The sequence below is a fragment of the Heptranchias perlo genome, chromosome 24, assembly GCF_035084215.1.
Source record: "Heptranchias perlo isolate sHepPer1 chromosome 24, sHepPer1.hap1, whole genome shotgun sequence".
NCBI lineage: Eukaryota > Metazoa > Chordata > Chondrichthyes > Hexanchiformes > Hexanchidae > Heptranchias > Heptranchias perlo.
Window position 1 is genome coordinate 20,079,502 of NC_090348.1, and position 14,932 is coordinate 20,094,433.

General features: G+C 48.7%; 1 protein-coding gene across 1 annotated transcript in view; it reads left to right on the forward strand.

The window, feature by feature from the left end:
- Positions 1-9,715: 9,715 nt before the first annotated feature.
- The window catches only part of ndufa9a (NADH:ubiquinone oxidoreductase subunit A9a), a 31,192-nt gene continuing 25,975 nt past the window's right edge, over positions 9,716-14,932 (forward strand). Inside the window, exons 1-2 of the mRNA XM_068004882.1 lie at positions 9,716-9,819; positions 13,149-13,319. Of these exons, the coding sequence (XP_067860983.1) occupies positions 9,768-9,819; positions 13,149-13,319 (223 nt within the window). The 5' untranslated portion in view covers positions 9,716-9,767. The remainder of the gene's footprint in view (positions 9,820-13,148; positions 13,320-14,932) is intronic.

Here is a 14,932-nt window from a genome sequence, read left to right on the forward strand (position 1 = left end):
ATCGGTAAGCCGTCGCTTCCGGGAGTCTTACTCTTCTCGAAGGATCGGACGGCCTTTGTCAGTTCGTCCAGAGTTAGCGGGTGATCCAGACTCTCCCGCTTGCTGTCGTCTAGAACCTCCGTGATAGACGACAAGAAGGAGTGGGAGGCCGCGCTGTCTGTGGGCTTCGCGTCGTACAGTCCGGCATAAAAGGATTTGCAGATCCTCAGTATGTCGGGCTGCGAGGACGTGACCGAGCCGTTCTCTTCCTTCAGGCTGCTGATCACAGAGCTCTCTCTGTGCACCTTTTGGAAGAAGAAGCGCGAGCAAGTCTCGTCCTGCTCCATGGAGCGGACTCTGGACCGGAAGATGATCTTGGAGGCCTCGGAGGCAAAGAGCGAGGCTTGCTGGTCCTTCACCTCTCTGAGTTCCTCCCCGACATCGATCCCCATCGACTGCAGCAGGAGAAGATTCTGCATGCTTTTCTGGAGTCGGGACGTTTCCCTCTGCCTCTCTCTCGCCTTCTGAACACCTTTGAGGATGAAGAACCTCTTGATGTTCGCCTTGATGGCTTCCCACCAGTGCACTGGGGAATCAAAGAGGGGCTTTACGGTTCTCCAACCTTTGTAATCCCTCGTCAGTTCCTCAATGTTTCCCGGGGTCAACAGTTTCACGTTCAGCTTCCATGTCCCCCTGCCCACTCTCTGATCGTCCTGTAGGTGACAGTCGGCCAGGAGGAGGCAGTGGTCAGAGAAGAACACCGGTGTGACCTTGGTGGATCTGACCTTGAGCTTCGGGGATACAAACAGGAAGTCTATCCTGGAACGGACGGACCCGTCTGGTCTGGACCAGGTGTATTGACGCGCCGCTCCGTCTGCAGGGTTGCTGAAGACGTCGCACAGCTTGGCGTCTTTCACCGCTTCCATCAGGAGTTTGGACGTGGCGTCCAGTTTGCTGTCGGCGCTGTCGGCTCTGCCGGATCGTCCAGCCGCATCGATGATGCAGTTGAAGTCACCGCCGAGAATGACCGGCTTGGACGTCGCCAGCAGCAGTGGGAGCTGCTGGAAGACGGCCAGCCGCTCGTCCTTCAGAGCCGGGGCGTACACGTTGATCAGCCGGAGCGGAGCGTTTTTGTACATTACGTCTGCTACGAGGAGACGGCCCCCCACCACCTCCTTTACTTCGGTGATGGTGAAGTTGCCCCCCCGCAGCAGAATCCCCAGGCCGGAGGCACGGTTATCGTTGCCTCCCGACCAGATAGACGGCCCGTGGGCCCAGCGCTGCGACCATTGCCTGTAATTGCTGAGATGCGGCAGGCCGCACTCCTGTAAGAACAGCAGGTCGCTCTTGACCTTGGCCAGGTAGTCCAAGGTCGACACACATCGCGTAGTGCTTTTAACGCTACGCACGTTAATGGATGCGACTTTCAGACCCATTTTAACAACTGTTTAAAGTCTCACCCGTCAGTCCGTTTGCTGTTTCCAGCTCTTGGCCGTGTTTCTGCATGTAGGTGATCTGTGTAAAGTGTTCCACGATCCCTGAGCTGAGGTACGAGTTCTGTTCTGCCTCAGAGAGGGGGTCGTCGTTCCGCCGGGGTGACATCGGCGGCCTGGTGTCGGGTGAAGAGTCCGTGCGATCCTCGATCGGTTGGGGCTCCTCGTTGTCGCTTCTCCCGGTTTCCCGGAGCTGGTCTTCGCTCTCTGCGGTGCTGCTCCCGGTGTCCCGAAGCTGGTGTGCGCTGGGCACTACGATGCTGCCGGCTTCCCGGAGCTGGAGGGCACTGGAGGCGTTGTCGCTCCCAGTGTTCTGGAGATGGGGGCTGCCGATCGCATCGGGGTCACCTTGGGTATTTTGCCGCTTTCGGTGGGACGGCTGACCACTTCGCTCCTGTCGTCCCTCCTCGTCAGACTCGGGGTAGTCGTTGCAGTCCGACTGCGACTCGAGTGCTCTTTTGGCCCCTGGTGTAGTGTCGGCAGGGGCTTGTTTCCTTTTCTCTGGCTTCTTCTTTTTGGTTTTATTGACCACCAGCTGCCATCCTCCCTCTGCTGCCTCCTCGTCCATGGACTCTGTCGTCTGTTGGGGAGGCTCGGAGCTGGGTGTCGGGGTCTGGCAGTTTTCGGCTTGACCCTTTCCTCGTTCATTGTTTTCCTGGGCTAGGGGCTTCTTGGAGGAGGTCGCGGCGGGGCGCTGACTCTTGGCCTTCTTTGGGGCATCCTTGCTTGTTGCCCCCTCCTCCTCCGCTGTGTTGTTCTTGGCCGCCTGGGCGTAGCTGAGGTTGCGTTCGGGGCAGACCCTGTAGAGATGGCCTTCCAGCCCGCACAGGTTGCAGCGCTTGCTCTCCTTGCAGTCCTTAGTCTGGTGTCCTTCCTGCTTGCAGTTCTTGCAGACGGTTGCAGTGCAGGTGTTCGCCAAATGGCCGGATTTGCCGCAGGTGCGACAGACTCTGGGCTGCCCCACGTACGTGATGTATCCTCGACTTCCTCCGATGGCGAAGCTGGAGGGAGGGTGGACGATGTTGCCGTGGGCGTCCAGTCTCAACGTTGCCGTGACCTCCCTCTTGCTGGTCCAGATCCCAAACTGGTCGGTGACGTCGACGCTGTTCTGCGCCCCGTCGACGTATCTGGCGAGGAACGTCAGCACATCGGCGACCGGGACGTGTGGGTTGTACATGTGTACAATCAGCTTGCGATTCCTCTGCGTTGGGAGGGTGAAAAGCGGCTCCGCAGCGAGCATGGCCAGCAGTCCGACGCTCCCCTTCTCCTTGAAGACTTGAAGAAGCTTCTGGCATCCAGCGACGGTCTTGAAGGTGACGTCAAAATGTCCGCTTCGAGGGAAATCCTGGAGGCAGAAGATGTCCGTCGCTTTGAATCCACAGCAGTCGAGCAGAACGCGTTTGACGAAAAGCTCCCGATCCACCGGCGAAACACATTCGACTGTCGTTACCGTCACCCTGACGGTGTTTGGCACACCATAGCCGACTGCCCGGGTGCCCTTCCCTGCCATTGCAGTGTTGATGTGGTCCTTATGCAAATTTAGGGGCGGAGCCAGCACACAAACGACCAATCACAGCAAAGTCCGCACTTTGCGAGCGCATGAGGTCGCGGCCAGCGTTCCAGTCCGCTCAGATCCAAATAAGCCCGAAAAGGAACACACTTGATCTTAGCCAAAAGGCCGAGTAGGAACTCCAACCTTAGGCTGGGAGTTCATCGGAAGGCTAAGGATTTCCAGCCACAGAATTTTTAGCACAGTAGGAGGTCACTCTCCCCTTGTTGCATTGAACTTAGGCCCTGCTTGGGTCACCTTCCCATTTTCCTGCTTTCTCGTGAAACTAATCCCATTTTCCTGCTTTCTGCGCAGACCCTTTTATGATCCTCTTTAAGTAAATATCTGGTATCTTTTTTAAAGCTGTAATCGATTTAGCATCGATCACCACTTATGGCAAAGCAATCCACATTCCACTAACACAATGCATGAAAAGGGTCCTTCTAATCTCCCTATCATACATCTATTGTTTATCTTGAAGTGATAGCCACTATTTCTCTTAAGTGCACAATTGTCACCTCTATCAAATACCCCAGTTCTGAATACATAATATTGTCAGAAACTGTTGGAACAGACAAATAAATTTTGTGTACAAAGCACCACTTCTGTATCTTTGCTGTACAGTGACATTACAACCAGTTTTATTCAGTTCTAATGCTCACTTGTTTTAAAATAACAGGAGCTGGAAAATATATTTCACCCAATTCAACATAAAGGCACCATCAGAAGTGCGCTGCCCCTGTCCAGCCACAACTACCCTAAATTTGGTGTCCCAAACCATTAGCAAGCATGGTTGCATCTCTGGCGCAGGTCCGCCCTTTGCTAGAGCCTTGTGCAGATATTGGAGACGGAATCAGGCTAGGGGTGTAGCTGCAGGCCTGAATAGGGCTGCCAACTCTGGTAGGAAGTATTTCTGGAGGTTTAATCACATGACATCTGATGACGTGTTATCTGATCACATAATGTCTGCATTTACCTTATAAAGGTTGGGTCCCCTGTAGTTGAGTATCTTTGCTCATGGTTTTGTGCCAGCAGCTGTTGTGCAAGAAGTTCAGAGAACCAGGAGGCCACCCGTAAGCAGGCAAAGAAGGGAAACTGATGTCGGGGAAGAGGGGAAACTGAAGGTGGGGTAGTGGGGGGAACCATAAGTGGGAGGAACTTTGATTCCACGAGTAACCAATAGTAACCTGCTGAAATTGCACCGATAATTAATAGTAATACTTACAACACTCAGATTCCCCTCATAACCAACAGTAATACAAAACTCACCGATTGTCTCTATGTAACTGACAGTAATAGGTGTAACACGCCATTATCTTACCTGTAACTAGTAGTAATCCTATAACCCGTTGATATTCACTCTTTACAACCAGAATCCCCCTGCACTGCACTGTAACCCCGCTCCCCTAAGATCCTTTTATATTCCTCCTTTTCAAATATCCCATTCCCTTTTAAATGATATTTTATCTCTGCCTCAGTAGCCACATGGTGAAGCATCCCATGGTCCAATAACCCTTCCTTCTCCCTTGGTTCTTCCAGTGAGAATCCTCCGCCTCTGTCCCATTGTTCCCCGTTCACCCACCAGTGGAAATAATCTTTCAATATTTACCCACAACAAAGTGCCCAGGGCCAGGATTTTGTCTTGGAATTGGGAGGGGGCGGGGGGTCGAATCGCGGACGGGAAACCCGGAAGTACGGGTTTCCGGACATCCTTACGATTTTAATGTAAGGACGTCTTTTTTTTTGTCGGTTTGACATCTGACAGGCCGGCCTGATTGACAGGCTGGCCTCAGTCAGATGGGAGCAGAGCAAGGAAGAGGACGTGAAAAGGTTAAGTCTTAGATTGTATGGATGGGGGGAGCATGGGTGGACCGATGGGCATGGGAGTCATGGGAGGGGAGGGGAAGGGAAGTCAGTCATCCAGGGGTGGGGCGGGGAGATCAGATCACCGGGGGGGATCGGATTGCAGGGGGAGATAGATCGGATCACGGGGGGAGAGAGAGATCGGATCGCGGAGGGAGAGAGAGATCGGATCGCGGGGGGAGAGAGAGATCGGCTCGCGTTGGAGAGAGAGATCGGATCGCGGGGGGAGAGAGAGATCGGATCGCGGAGGGAGAGAGAGATCGGATCGTGGAGGGAGAGAGAGATCGGATCGTAAGGGGGGGGAGGCAGGCAGATCATGGCAGGTTTGCATGGGAGGCCAGGGAAAAGCACACTTGCTCCTCCTGGCCACAAGCGGTGCTGTGAAAGTACTTTCCTGCTGGATCTGGCAGTTCTCGCCTCCCTTTAGCTGCTGGGTTTCCCGAGCCCTGGGAAACTAGTGCTGGAGGCATTAATTCCAAATCGCTGACAAAATCTGAGACACAGAGCTTCATTTAAGTATTATAATTCCCGACCCACCTCTTCAGAACGGGTCACTCGGCCGACCCCTAACCCGCCTCAGTTAAACCGAAAGTAGGAGTGTTCGTGGCGGGTTGGGGTGGGTTTCCCATTTTTAACAATTTAAGCCCCACCGCCCTGCCACTGTCCCGTCTGTCCTGGGAGGGGGGGTTAAAATTACCCCCATTATGTCTGTTCTCCATCCCAATTGCACTGATTGTATTTTTCCTGTCCAAGTTTAGATAGGTGCAGGAAATTCTGCACTTCAAGGGGGAGTTCCTGTTTAAATGCCATGCAAATGTTTCCCCAGCGATGCCATCCTTTTTTCCCGCACATCTACCGGTCGTGGGTGAGGTTCTACCTGCCCCCGTTTAAACTGGATGCTGATGGACTGGGAAGCAGCGTTTAAAATGCTGAAACACAGCCTGCCATTGCTGAATAACGGAAATAGCTTTTGTTGATCACTTTGTTTTGCTTGAACGAAAACTGCTGATAAGCTGAGGGATCGAAGCTCTGGCCCAAATTTTACTGATACCTTGGAGTTCAGGGAGGGAACTGTCCATTGTAATAGAATAGGAGGCCCCTTTAGTATATCCTTAGATATATGTTATTTTCAGGAAGAGGAGGAGGATAACGAGCACGAGGCCATCTTGGAATCCAGATACATGAGGCATCACCAAAGGAGGAGGGCACCTGTACACCATTACCCTGTGGGCAAAATATATCAGCCATGGAGGATTTTATTTACACCTCATGGAGGAGCAATGCCTTCACTAGCTCCAGTTCAGCATGGGGATATTCCAGAAGTTTGTGATCTGCTGCTGGATGAGCTGAAGCTACACTGCATGGTGCTAATAATTACAGAAAAGGTTACCATGGCTATGAATTTCTGTGCCTGGGAAGCTTCCAGGGGGCCATTTGTGACATTGCCAGCATTTGTCAGTTGATGGTGCATCGGTACATTAAGCAAGTCACTGATACACTATTCACTAAAATCAACAACTGCATCATCTTCCCAATGGAGCCCCATGAGCAGCAGGCACGAGCACTATGCTCTTCACCTGGCTGGATTTCCAAAAATACAGGGGACAGTTGATGGCACATATGTGGCCCTATGTGCCACTGCAGAGAGGAGTGTCCCTTACATGAAACACAAGGATTTTACTCCATTAATGTGCAGCTCGTAGATATATATGACTGATTATTATATATTAACTTGTTCATCTTTTGTTCAATAAATCTGAATGTTAATGTCCAAAATGTGGTCTGATGTTGCGATGCTCTACACTTTTGAAGATACAAAGTTACAAGATTAATTCCAAGTTTAAAACCCTTAGTTACCCATTTAGGCACAATGAACTGGGTGTCTATACTTTAGAGAGGCGTAGACTTAGGGGTGATTTGATCGAGGTTTATAAAATGATCAAGGTAATAGATTCTGTTTATATGGACCAATTATTTCAACTGAATAGATTTGGGAGGGTCACGCTTACAAGTTATGTAAGGGCAGAACTAGGTTGGAGGTTAGATTGTTCTTTTTTTCCCCAGAGAATACTGGACCCGTGGAACAGGTTGCCGGCTCATGCGGTGAACGCTGATTCATTGTATTCCTTCAAGCGAGAGTTGGCCCTTCTTCTGGCTGGGTTAGAGATCACATCGTACAAGAGATAAGTATCCTGTAATGTAAATCAGGGCCAATATAGTATATGGTATATTGTGCACTGAACCTATTGAATAGTATGTCATGAATCACCTGCAATGGCTTCTCTTCCCGCTCCCACACCGTTACCTCTGGAGTTCCCCAAGGATCTATCCTTGGCCCCCTCCTATTTCTCATCTACATGCTGCCCCTCGGCGACATCCAAAAACACGTCAGGTTCCACATGTACACTGATGACACCCAGTGCTACCTCACCATCACATCCCAAATTGGGCAAATTGGCTGCCGCGTTTCCTACATTACAACAGTAACTACACTCCAAAAATACTTAATTGGCTGTAAAGCGCTTTAGGACGTCCTGAGGTCATGAAAAGCGCTATATAAATGCAAGTCCTTTCTTTTTTCCCTCAACCCCTTCACTGTCTCTGATTTGTCACACTGCTTGTCCGACATCCAGTACTGGATGAGCAAAAGTTTCCTCCAACTAAATATTTGAGAAGACTGAAGCCATTGTCTTCGGTCCCCACCACAAACTCTGTTCCCTAGCCACCGACTCCATCCCTCTCCTCAGCCATTATCTGAGGCTGAACCAGACCGTTCGCAACTTTGGCGTTCTATTTGATCGAGATGAGCTTCCAACAACATATCCGCTCCATCAACAAGACCACCTACTTCCATCTCCGTAACACCGCCTGTCTCCACCCCTGCCTCAGCTCATCTGCTGCTGAAACCCTCATCTATGCCTTTGTTACCTCTAGACTTGACTATCCAATGCTCTCTAGGCCGGCCTCCAATCTTCCACCCTCCATAAACATGAGCTCATCCTAAACTCTGCTGCCTGTATCCTAACTCGCACCAAGTACCGTTCACCCATTACCCCTGCGCTCGCTGACCTACATTGGCTCCCAGTCCAGCAATGCCATGATTTTAAAATTCTCATCCTTATTTTCAAATCCCTCCACGGCCTCACCCCTATCTCTGTAATCTCCTCCAGGGACGTTGATACACAGCTCGGTGTGACCTGCACCGACCCTTTGATACCCAGCTCGGCGTGACCTGCACCGACCCTTTGATACACAGCTCGGCGTGACCTGCACCGACCCTTTGATACACAGCTCGGCGTGACCTGCACCGACCCTTTGATACCCAGCTCGGCGTGACCTGCACCGACCCTTTGATACCCAGCTCGGTGTGACCTGCACCGACCCTTTGATACCCAGCTCGGCGTGACCTGCACCGACCCTTTGATACCCAGCTCGGCGTGACCTGCACCGACCCTTTGATACCCAGCTCGGCGTGACCTGCACCGACCCTTTGATACCCAGCTCGGCGTGACCTGCACCGACCCTTTGATACCCAGCTCGGCGTGACCTGCACCCACCCTTTGATACCCAGCTCGGCGTGACCTGCACCCACCCTTTGATACCCAGCTCGGCGTGACCTGCACCGACCCTTTGATACCCAGCTCGGAGTGACCTGCACCGACCCTTTGACACCCAGCTCGGCGTGACCTGCACCGACCCTTTGACACACAGCTCGGCGTGACCTGCACCGACCCTTTGACACACAGCTCGGCGTGACCTGCACCGACCCTTTGACACACAGCTCGGCGTGACCTGCACCGACCCTTTGATACCCAGCTCGGTGTGACCTGCACTGACCCTTTGATACCCAGCTCGGTGTGACCTGCACCGACCCTTTAACACACAGCTCGGCGTGACCTGCACCGACCCTTTGATACACAGCTCGGCGTGACCTGCACCGACCCTTTGATACACAGCTCGGCGTGACCTGCACCGACCCTTTGATACACAGCTCGGCGTGACCTGCACCGACCCTTTGATACCCAGCTCAGTGTGACCTGCACCGACCCTTTGATACACAGCTCGGCGTGACCTGCACCGACCCTTTGATACCCAGCTCGGCGTGACCTGCACCGACCCTTTGATACACAGCTCGGCGTGACCTGCACCGACCCTTTGATACCCAGCTCGGCGTGACCTGCACCGACCCTTTGATACCCAGCTCGGTGTGACCTGCACTGACCCTTTAACACACAGCTCGGCGTGACCTGCACCGACCCTTTGATACACAGCTCGGCGTGACCTGCACCGACCCTTTGATACCCAGCTCGGCGTGACCTGCACCGACCCTTTGATACCCAGCTCAGTGTGACCTGCACCGACCCTTTGATACACAGCTCAGCGTGACCTGCACCGACCCTTTGATACACAGCTCGGCGTGACCTGCACCGACCCTTTGATACCCAGCTCGGCGTGACCTGCACCGACCCTTTGATACCCAGCTCAGTGTGACCTGCACCGACCCTTTGATACACAGCTCGGCGTGACCTGCACCGACCCTTTGATACCCAGCTCGGCGTGACCTGCACCGACCCTTTGACACCCAGCTCGGTGTGACCTGTACCGACCCTTTGATACCCAGCTCAGTGTGACCTGCACTGACCCTTTGATACCCAGCTCGGCGTGACCTGCACCGACCCTTTGACACCCAGCTCGGTGTGACCTGTACCGACCCTTTGATACCCAGCTCGGTGTGACCTGCACCGACCCTTTGACACCCAGCTCGGCGTGACCTGCACCGACCCTTTGATACCCAGCTCGGCGTGACCTGCACCGACCCTTTGACACACTCTGGCTCCTCCCCCTGAGTCTCGCGCTGACGCTCGAGCGTCACCTGACACAAGATGGCGGCGGCGCTCGGTGGAGGAGTGAGAGGCCGCGTCCTCCCAATGTCACGTAAGTGTTTCTGGTCTCAGCTTCAACCTTGCTCGGCCTCGGCCTTCATTTTACCGGCTCTTGCCTTCCCTCCTAATGCCAATTCGAAGCCTGACCAGCGGTACTTGAGTTACGGGGGCTGTAGGTAACTTGCCCTCTTGTTATATATAACAGGGTGTTTATATGATCCACCGTCTGGTCTCTTCACCCCCTCCCCGGCACAAAGTGTTTATATAATCCACAGTCTGGTCTCTTCACCCTCTCCCGGCACAGGGTGGTCTCTTCACCCCCTCCCCAGCACAGGGTGTTTATATAACCCACAGTCTGGTCTCTTCACCCCCTCCACGGCACAGGGTGTTTATATAATCCACCGTCTGGTCTCTTCACCCCCTCCCCAGCACAGGGTGTTTATATAATCCACAGTCTGGCCTCTTCACCCCCTCCACGGCACAGGGTGTTTATATAATCCACCGTCTGGTCTCTTCACACCCTCCCCAGTACAGGGTGTTTATATAATCCACCGTCTGGTCTCTTCACCCCCTCCACGGCACAGGGTGTTTATATAATCCACAGTCTGGCCTCTTCCCCTCCCCGGCACAGGGGTTTATATAATCCACAGTCTGGCCTCTTCACCCTCTGTGCGGCACAGGGTATTTATACAATCCACAGTCTGGTGTCTCCCCTCCCAGGCACAGGGTGTTTATATAACCCACTGTCTGGTCTCTCTTCACTCCCTCCCTGACACAGGGTGTTTATTTACCTGTGGTCTGGCTGCTCTCACATTCACAATGTTACCCAAAGTCTAGGTCCTTTAACAAGCATACAATTTTATATTTAAACTGAACAATGAGAAAAATCGTTTGAAATACTATAATGTGATGATGCAAATCATCTCTGTCAGGGGCTGTTTGGTAGCACTATCACTTCTGAGCCAGAACATTTTGGGTTCAAGCCCCAATTAAGAACTTATAGCAATGATAACTCTTCTGACCCACTGCTTTGGGTAGATACAAATTCCCATTATGCTACTCAAAGAGCAGGGAATTCTCCCTGTGTCTTGGCCATTATTCTTCCCTCAACCAACACCACCAAAGACATTCATCTCAGTCTGTGGGATTTTGCTGTGTGTAAAATGGCTTACACAACAGTCTTTGCATTCATTGTTTGTGCAGCACTTTGAGATGTTTCTTGGACGCATTCTAGGGTGGATATTTAAATGGAAGTCTTCCCTCTTGTGTTACTGTGCTGCCAATGTGATTAATGTTGATAATTCTGGCACCACTTTTTTAATAGGATTGTTTTGATCATTATGAGCTGCAAATTTAACACAAGTGATTCTCTAAACCGTATGTATAAATATATGTATATATTTTAAAATTGAAATCATTCTCAGAAAAAGATGCAAATATGCTGCAGGTCCATCACCATCTTTACTGTTTCAGATAGGGACCCTTAGAACTGAGAAAGGAAAGTGGACGAGCCGCTTTATAGGCCTGTTCAAAGCACAGAAGAAAGAAGAGACTAGGAAAGGCTACTGGTCAAATGTTCTAAATCCGAAGTACAGGAAGCAGCTGATTTATGAGCAAATTTTTTTTAAAGCTGGAAAGAGTTGAAAAGTGCTGGATGCTATACAAAGATCCTATCAGTCAGGTAGTTAAAATGGATTAGACAAAAAGGGGGTAAAACCAATTCAAAATGGAAAAGAACATCAGAAAATGTGAGCAGGAGAAAATGGCAGCAAAATTGGGGCTGACAGCTTCGATCTAAAGTTGCAATGGTCAGTGTTCAGACAAACTGGTTGCAATGAGGCAGGTGAGATACTGTTAAGTTTGCATTGTGGATGTTGCAAATAGTATAGGAGGCTGTAGATGGCAATGTTGGGGGGTTGGTGGGGGGTGCGGGATTGAAGTGAGGCGTAGAGGGAACTGAATAGAGATGTTCACTAAAATGATCATGCAGTCTGCATTTGATCTGTTCCATGTAGTGGATATCGCAATGTGACCAGCAAATACAGCATAATAGATTGGAGAAAATGTGTCCAAATTACTGTCTTGAATGGAAAGAATATTTGGACCACAGTTAATTGTGTATCTGCCATAGTTGTGTGTCGTTGAGGGAATGCTTGGTGGCGTTGATCTGGTGGTGGATGTGACTGCTCGTGGGATAGAAAGTACACACCAGAGAGACTTTTTTGTCGTTGTAAAAGGGGGTGGGGTGAGGTGTGCCAGAGGGTGGAGATGGTTAAGGGACTTGTTGACGATAGGAGTACTTCAGAAGCTTTGATGTGAAAAATTGTCACCAGATCTGACACAGTGGAGATAATCCAAGTAAGTGTGGGAGCTTGTGTGTGATAAATTGGATAGCCAGGTGGTGAAGGATAGAATACTAGAGCCTGATCTGCAATTGCTTCCAAGTCTTCATTCACAGAGATCCACATTACCCTCTCACACCCTAGATAATCACTTTTTTAAAAAAAAGGATACGAGTCCCCAATTGATACGCACCACCTGAATACAATTAACAGTAATTGATATAAATCATATGGATACAATTAACTGTGGATTTGTGATAAATATCAGTCCAAAGCCCACTGCCAAAAGTGGAGAGAGAAGCTTAGGAAAGCGAGGAACAAGTCAGAGATGGACCATATAGAGATGAGCGGCATGTGGAACTGGAAACCACAGTCAATGAAAATGCATTAGGAAGACAGATCAGCAACCTTTGTTAATCCCATTCATGAAGCAGACCTGTTACCATCGCTACTTGATTAATTACATTGAGATTTGGATTAATATTCTTCAATTTCATCCTAAAATGTTTGTCTTAAATTGTCCCAAAATTCCATTTTTTCTGAAGAAATTGTGGTGTTAGAATTCCTTTTTACTCTTGAATCAAACAGATTTCACTGCAGGGATATCTTGAGTTTTTCAACATTATTCCAGTGGTTTCCTTCATTCTACAAGGTTACTGATTTCAATTGGCAGAAAACTTTGAGTAACTGCGTCATTAAGCAAAGTATTTCTTGGTGGGTGTAGAATGTGTATTTTGATATGAACCCAATGTTGCGGCTTTTAAGCAACTTAATCCGGTATTCACTGGGACTGCTGTAAAAAAAAAACTTTTATAATATTTTCTCACCCTTATGAAACTTTATTATTCTCAGACAATATTTTAAGAACTTCTACTATACAGTAATTCTGTTAATTTGTTGCATCAGCTGCAGGATCTGTGTATATTTTTTTCATTACAATGTGTAAAATTGGTGGGTAGGCAATATTTCCTGTAAATATAAATTATTAGCTGTTGCATACCATATGTAGGAAACCTTCAGTACTTGCATTGCCTTTCAGGTACTGTATCACCAGGTTTGACCACAGCAGTGTCCATTTTGATTCAGAAAAGGAAGCTTCATCATGCTCTCATTCCTGGTGGTAAAAGTGGGCGTTCATCTTTCAGTGGGATTGTGGCTACAGTTTTTGGAGCATCTGGATTCCTTGGACGATATGTAGTTAATAGGCTTGGTAAGATCCAGTACTTATACCGATTTTGACTAACAATAGACATTGTGAATATATATTTCTAAATCAGTTTTGACTACACGGAGACTTAAACATTTATGCAATAAAGAAAACTTTATTCTCAAACTCAATACATCTCAAAGGGGTGCTAGTAATGGATGCTATAATACCCAAGCTGCACTGTGAAATCTGTGTCACAAAACAAATTGAGAGAAAATGTACAAATAACTGAGTTGTGAACAGGGCATTGAAAATATAAATATTTTTTCAGCATTTTATACAATTTAAGCCATGAAATTACATTTCTAAGGTAATGCTGAGGTGCTAATTTGGAAGGCCACTATAATGTAGGATACTCATAACTAAATGAATGTTTATTGACTTATAACATCTCCAAACTCCATTTCATGACCTTAAAGGTGGATATCATAAAAGGTGATCTCTTTGCTGGTAACACCACTCTCCCACAGAATGATAAGCTGCAATCAATGCAGAAAGTGGGTGCACAAGCAGTGTGTTATCTTACTGACTCAACCTTCTGATTGTTGAACTGTTGAGAACGATTGACTGTGTTGTTACCCATTGTTCTCTACTCTGCATATCATCATAGTAGGTACAGCACAGGAAGAGGTCATTTGGCCCATCGTCCCTGTGTCAGCTCTTTGAAAGAACTATCCCCCTTGAAATTCCTATTCCCCTGTTCTTTCCCCATAGCCCTGTAAATTTTTTCTTTCAAATATTTATCCAATTCCCTTTTGAAAGTTACTATTGAATCTGCTTCCACCTCCTTTTCAGGCAGTGCATTCCAGATAATTACAACTCACTGTGTAAAAAAAAATGTTGCCTCTGGCTCATTTGCGGATCACCTTAAATCTCCTCTGTCACTGGAAACAATTTCTCCTTGTTTACTCTATCAAAATCGTTCATGATTTTGAACACCTCCCCTTAACCTTTTCTGTTCCAAGGAGAACAACCTCAGCTTCTCCTCCAATCTCTTCACATAACGGAAGTCCCTCATCCCTGGTCCCATTCTAGTAAGTCTCTTCTGCACCCTTTCTAAAGTGTGGTGCCCAGAATTGAATGCAATTCTGTAGATTTCTGTACAGTTCTGAATATGTTGTAGATTTTCTTTGATTGCAGTCTTTGAACTCCTTGGCATTTGTCATGTTTTGGGATTTTTGATCATTCTTCACGTAAAGGATTTTAGGATCAAGTTATGATTTAGGGGTTGTGAATTCTCACAAGTTTAAGAAGAGCTACAGGTTACATGCATTGAATGTGTGTATTGAAGCCAGATGGGCCGGTTTGTGGAATTCACGACTAATACATTTTTAAAAAGCCTAATTCGTTGCATTCACTAACTGATGTGTACAGGGCTGTCAGAGAGACCATTGTCATCTTATTTGGCTAGTAGAAAATCATTATCCCTTTTCCCCGTTGAATCACAAATCTATCAGTTTTCTATTTCAATTCAAACAAATTCTCATTTACTGTACTTACTAGTATATTTCAGAGGTATTCACTGTAAGGTCTACAGATGAAATGTTGCCCTTGGAATGTTTTGCTACATTTAAAGGTGCTGTATAAATGCAAGTTGTTGTTGCCCTTCCAAGCAT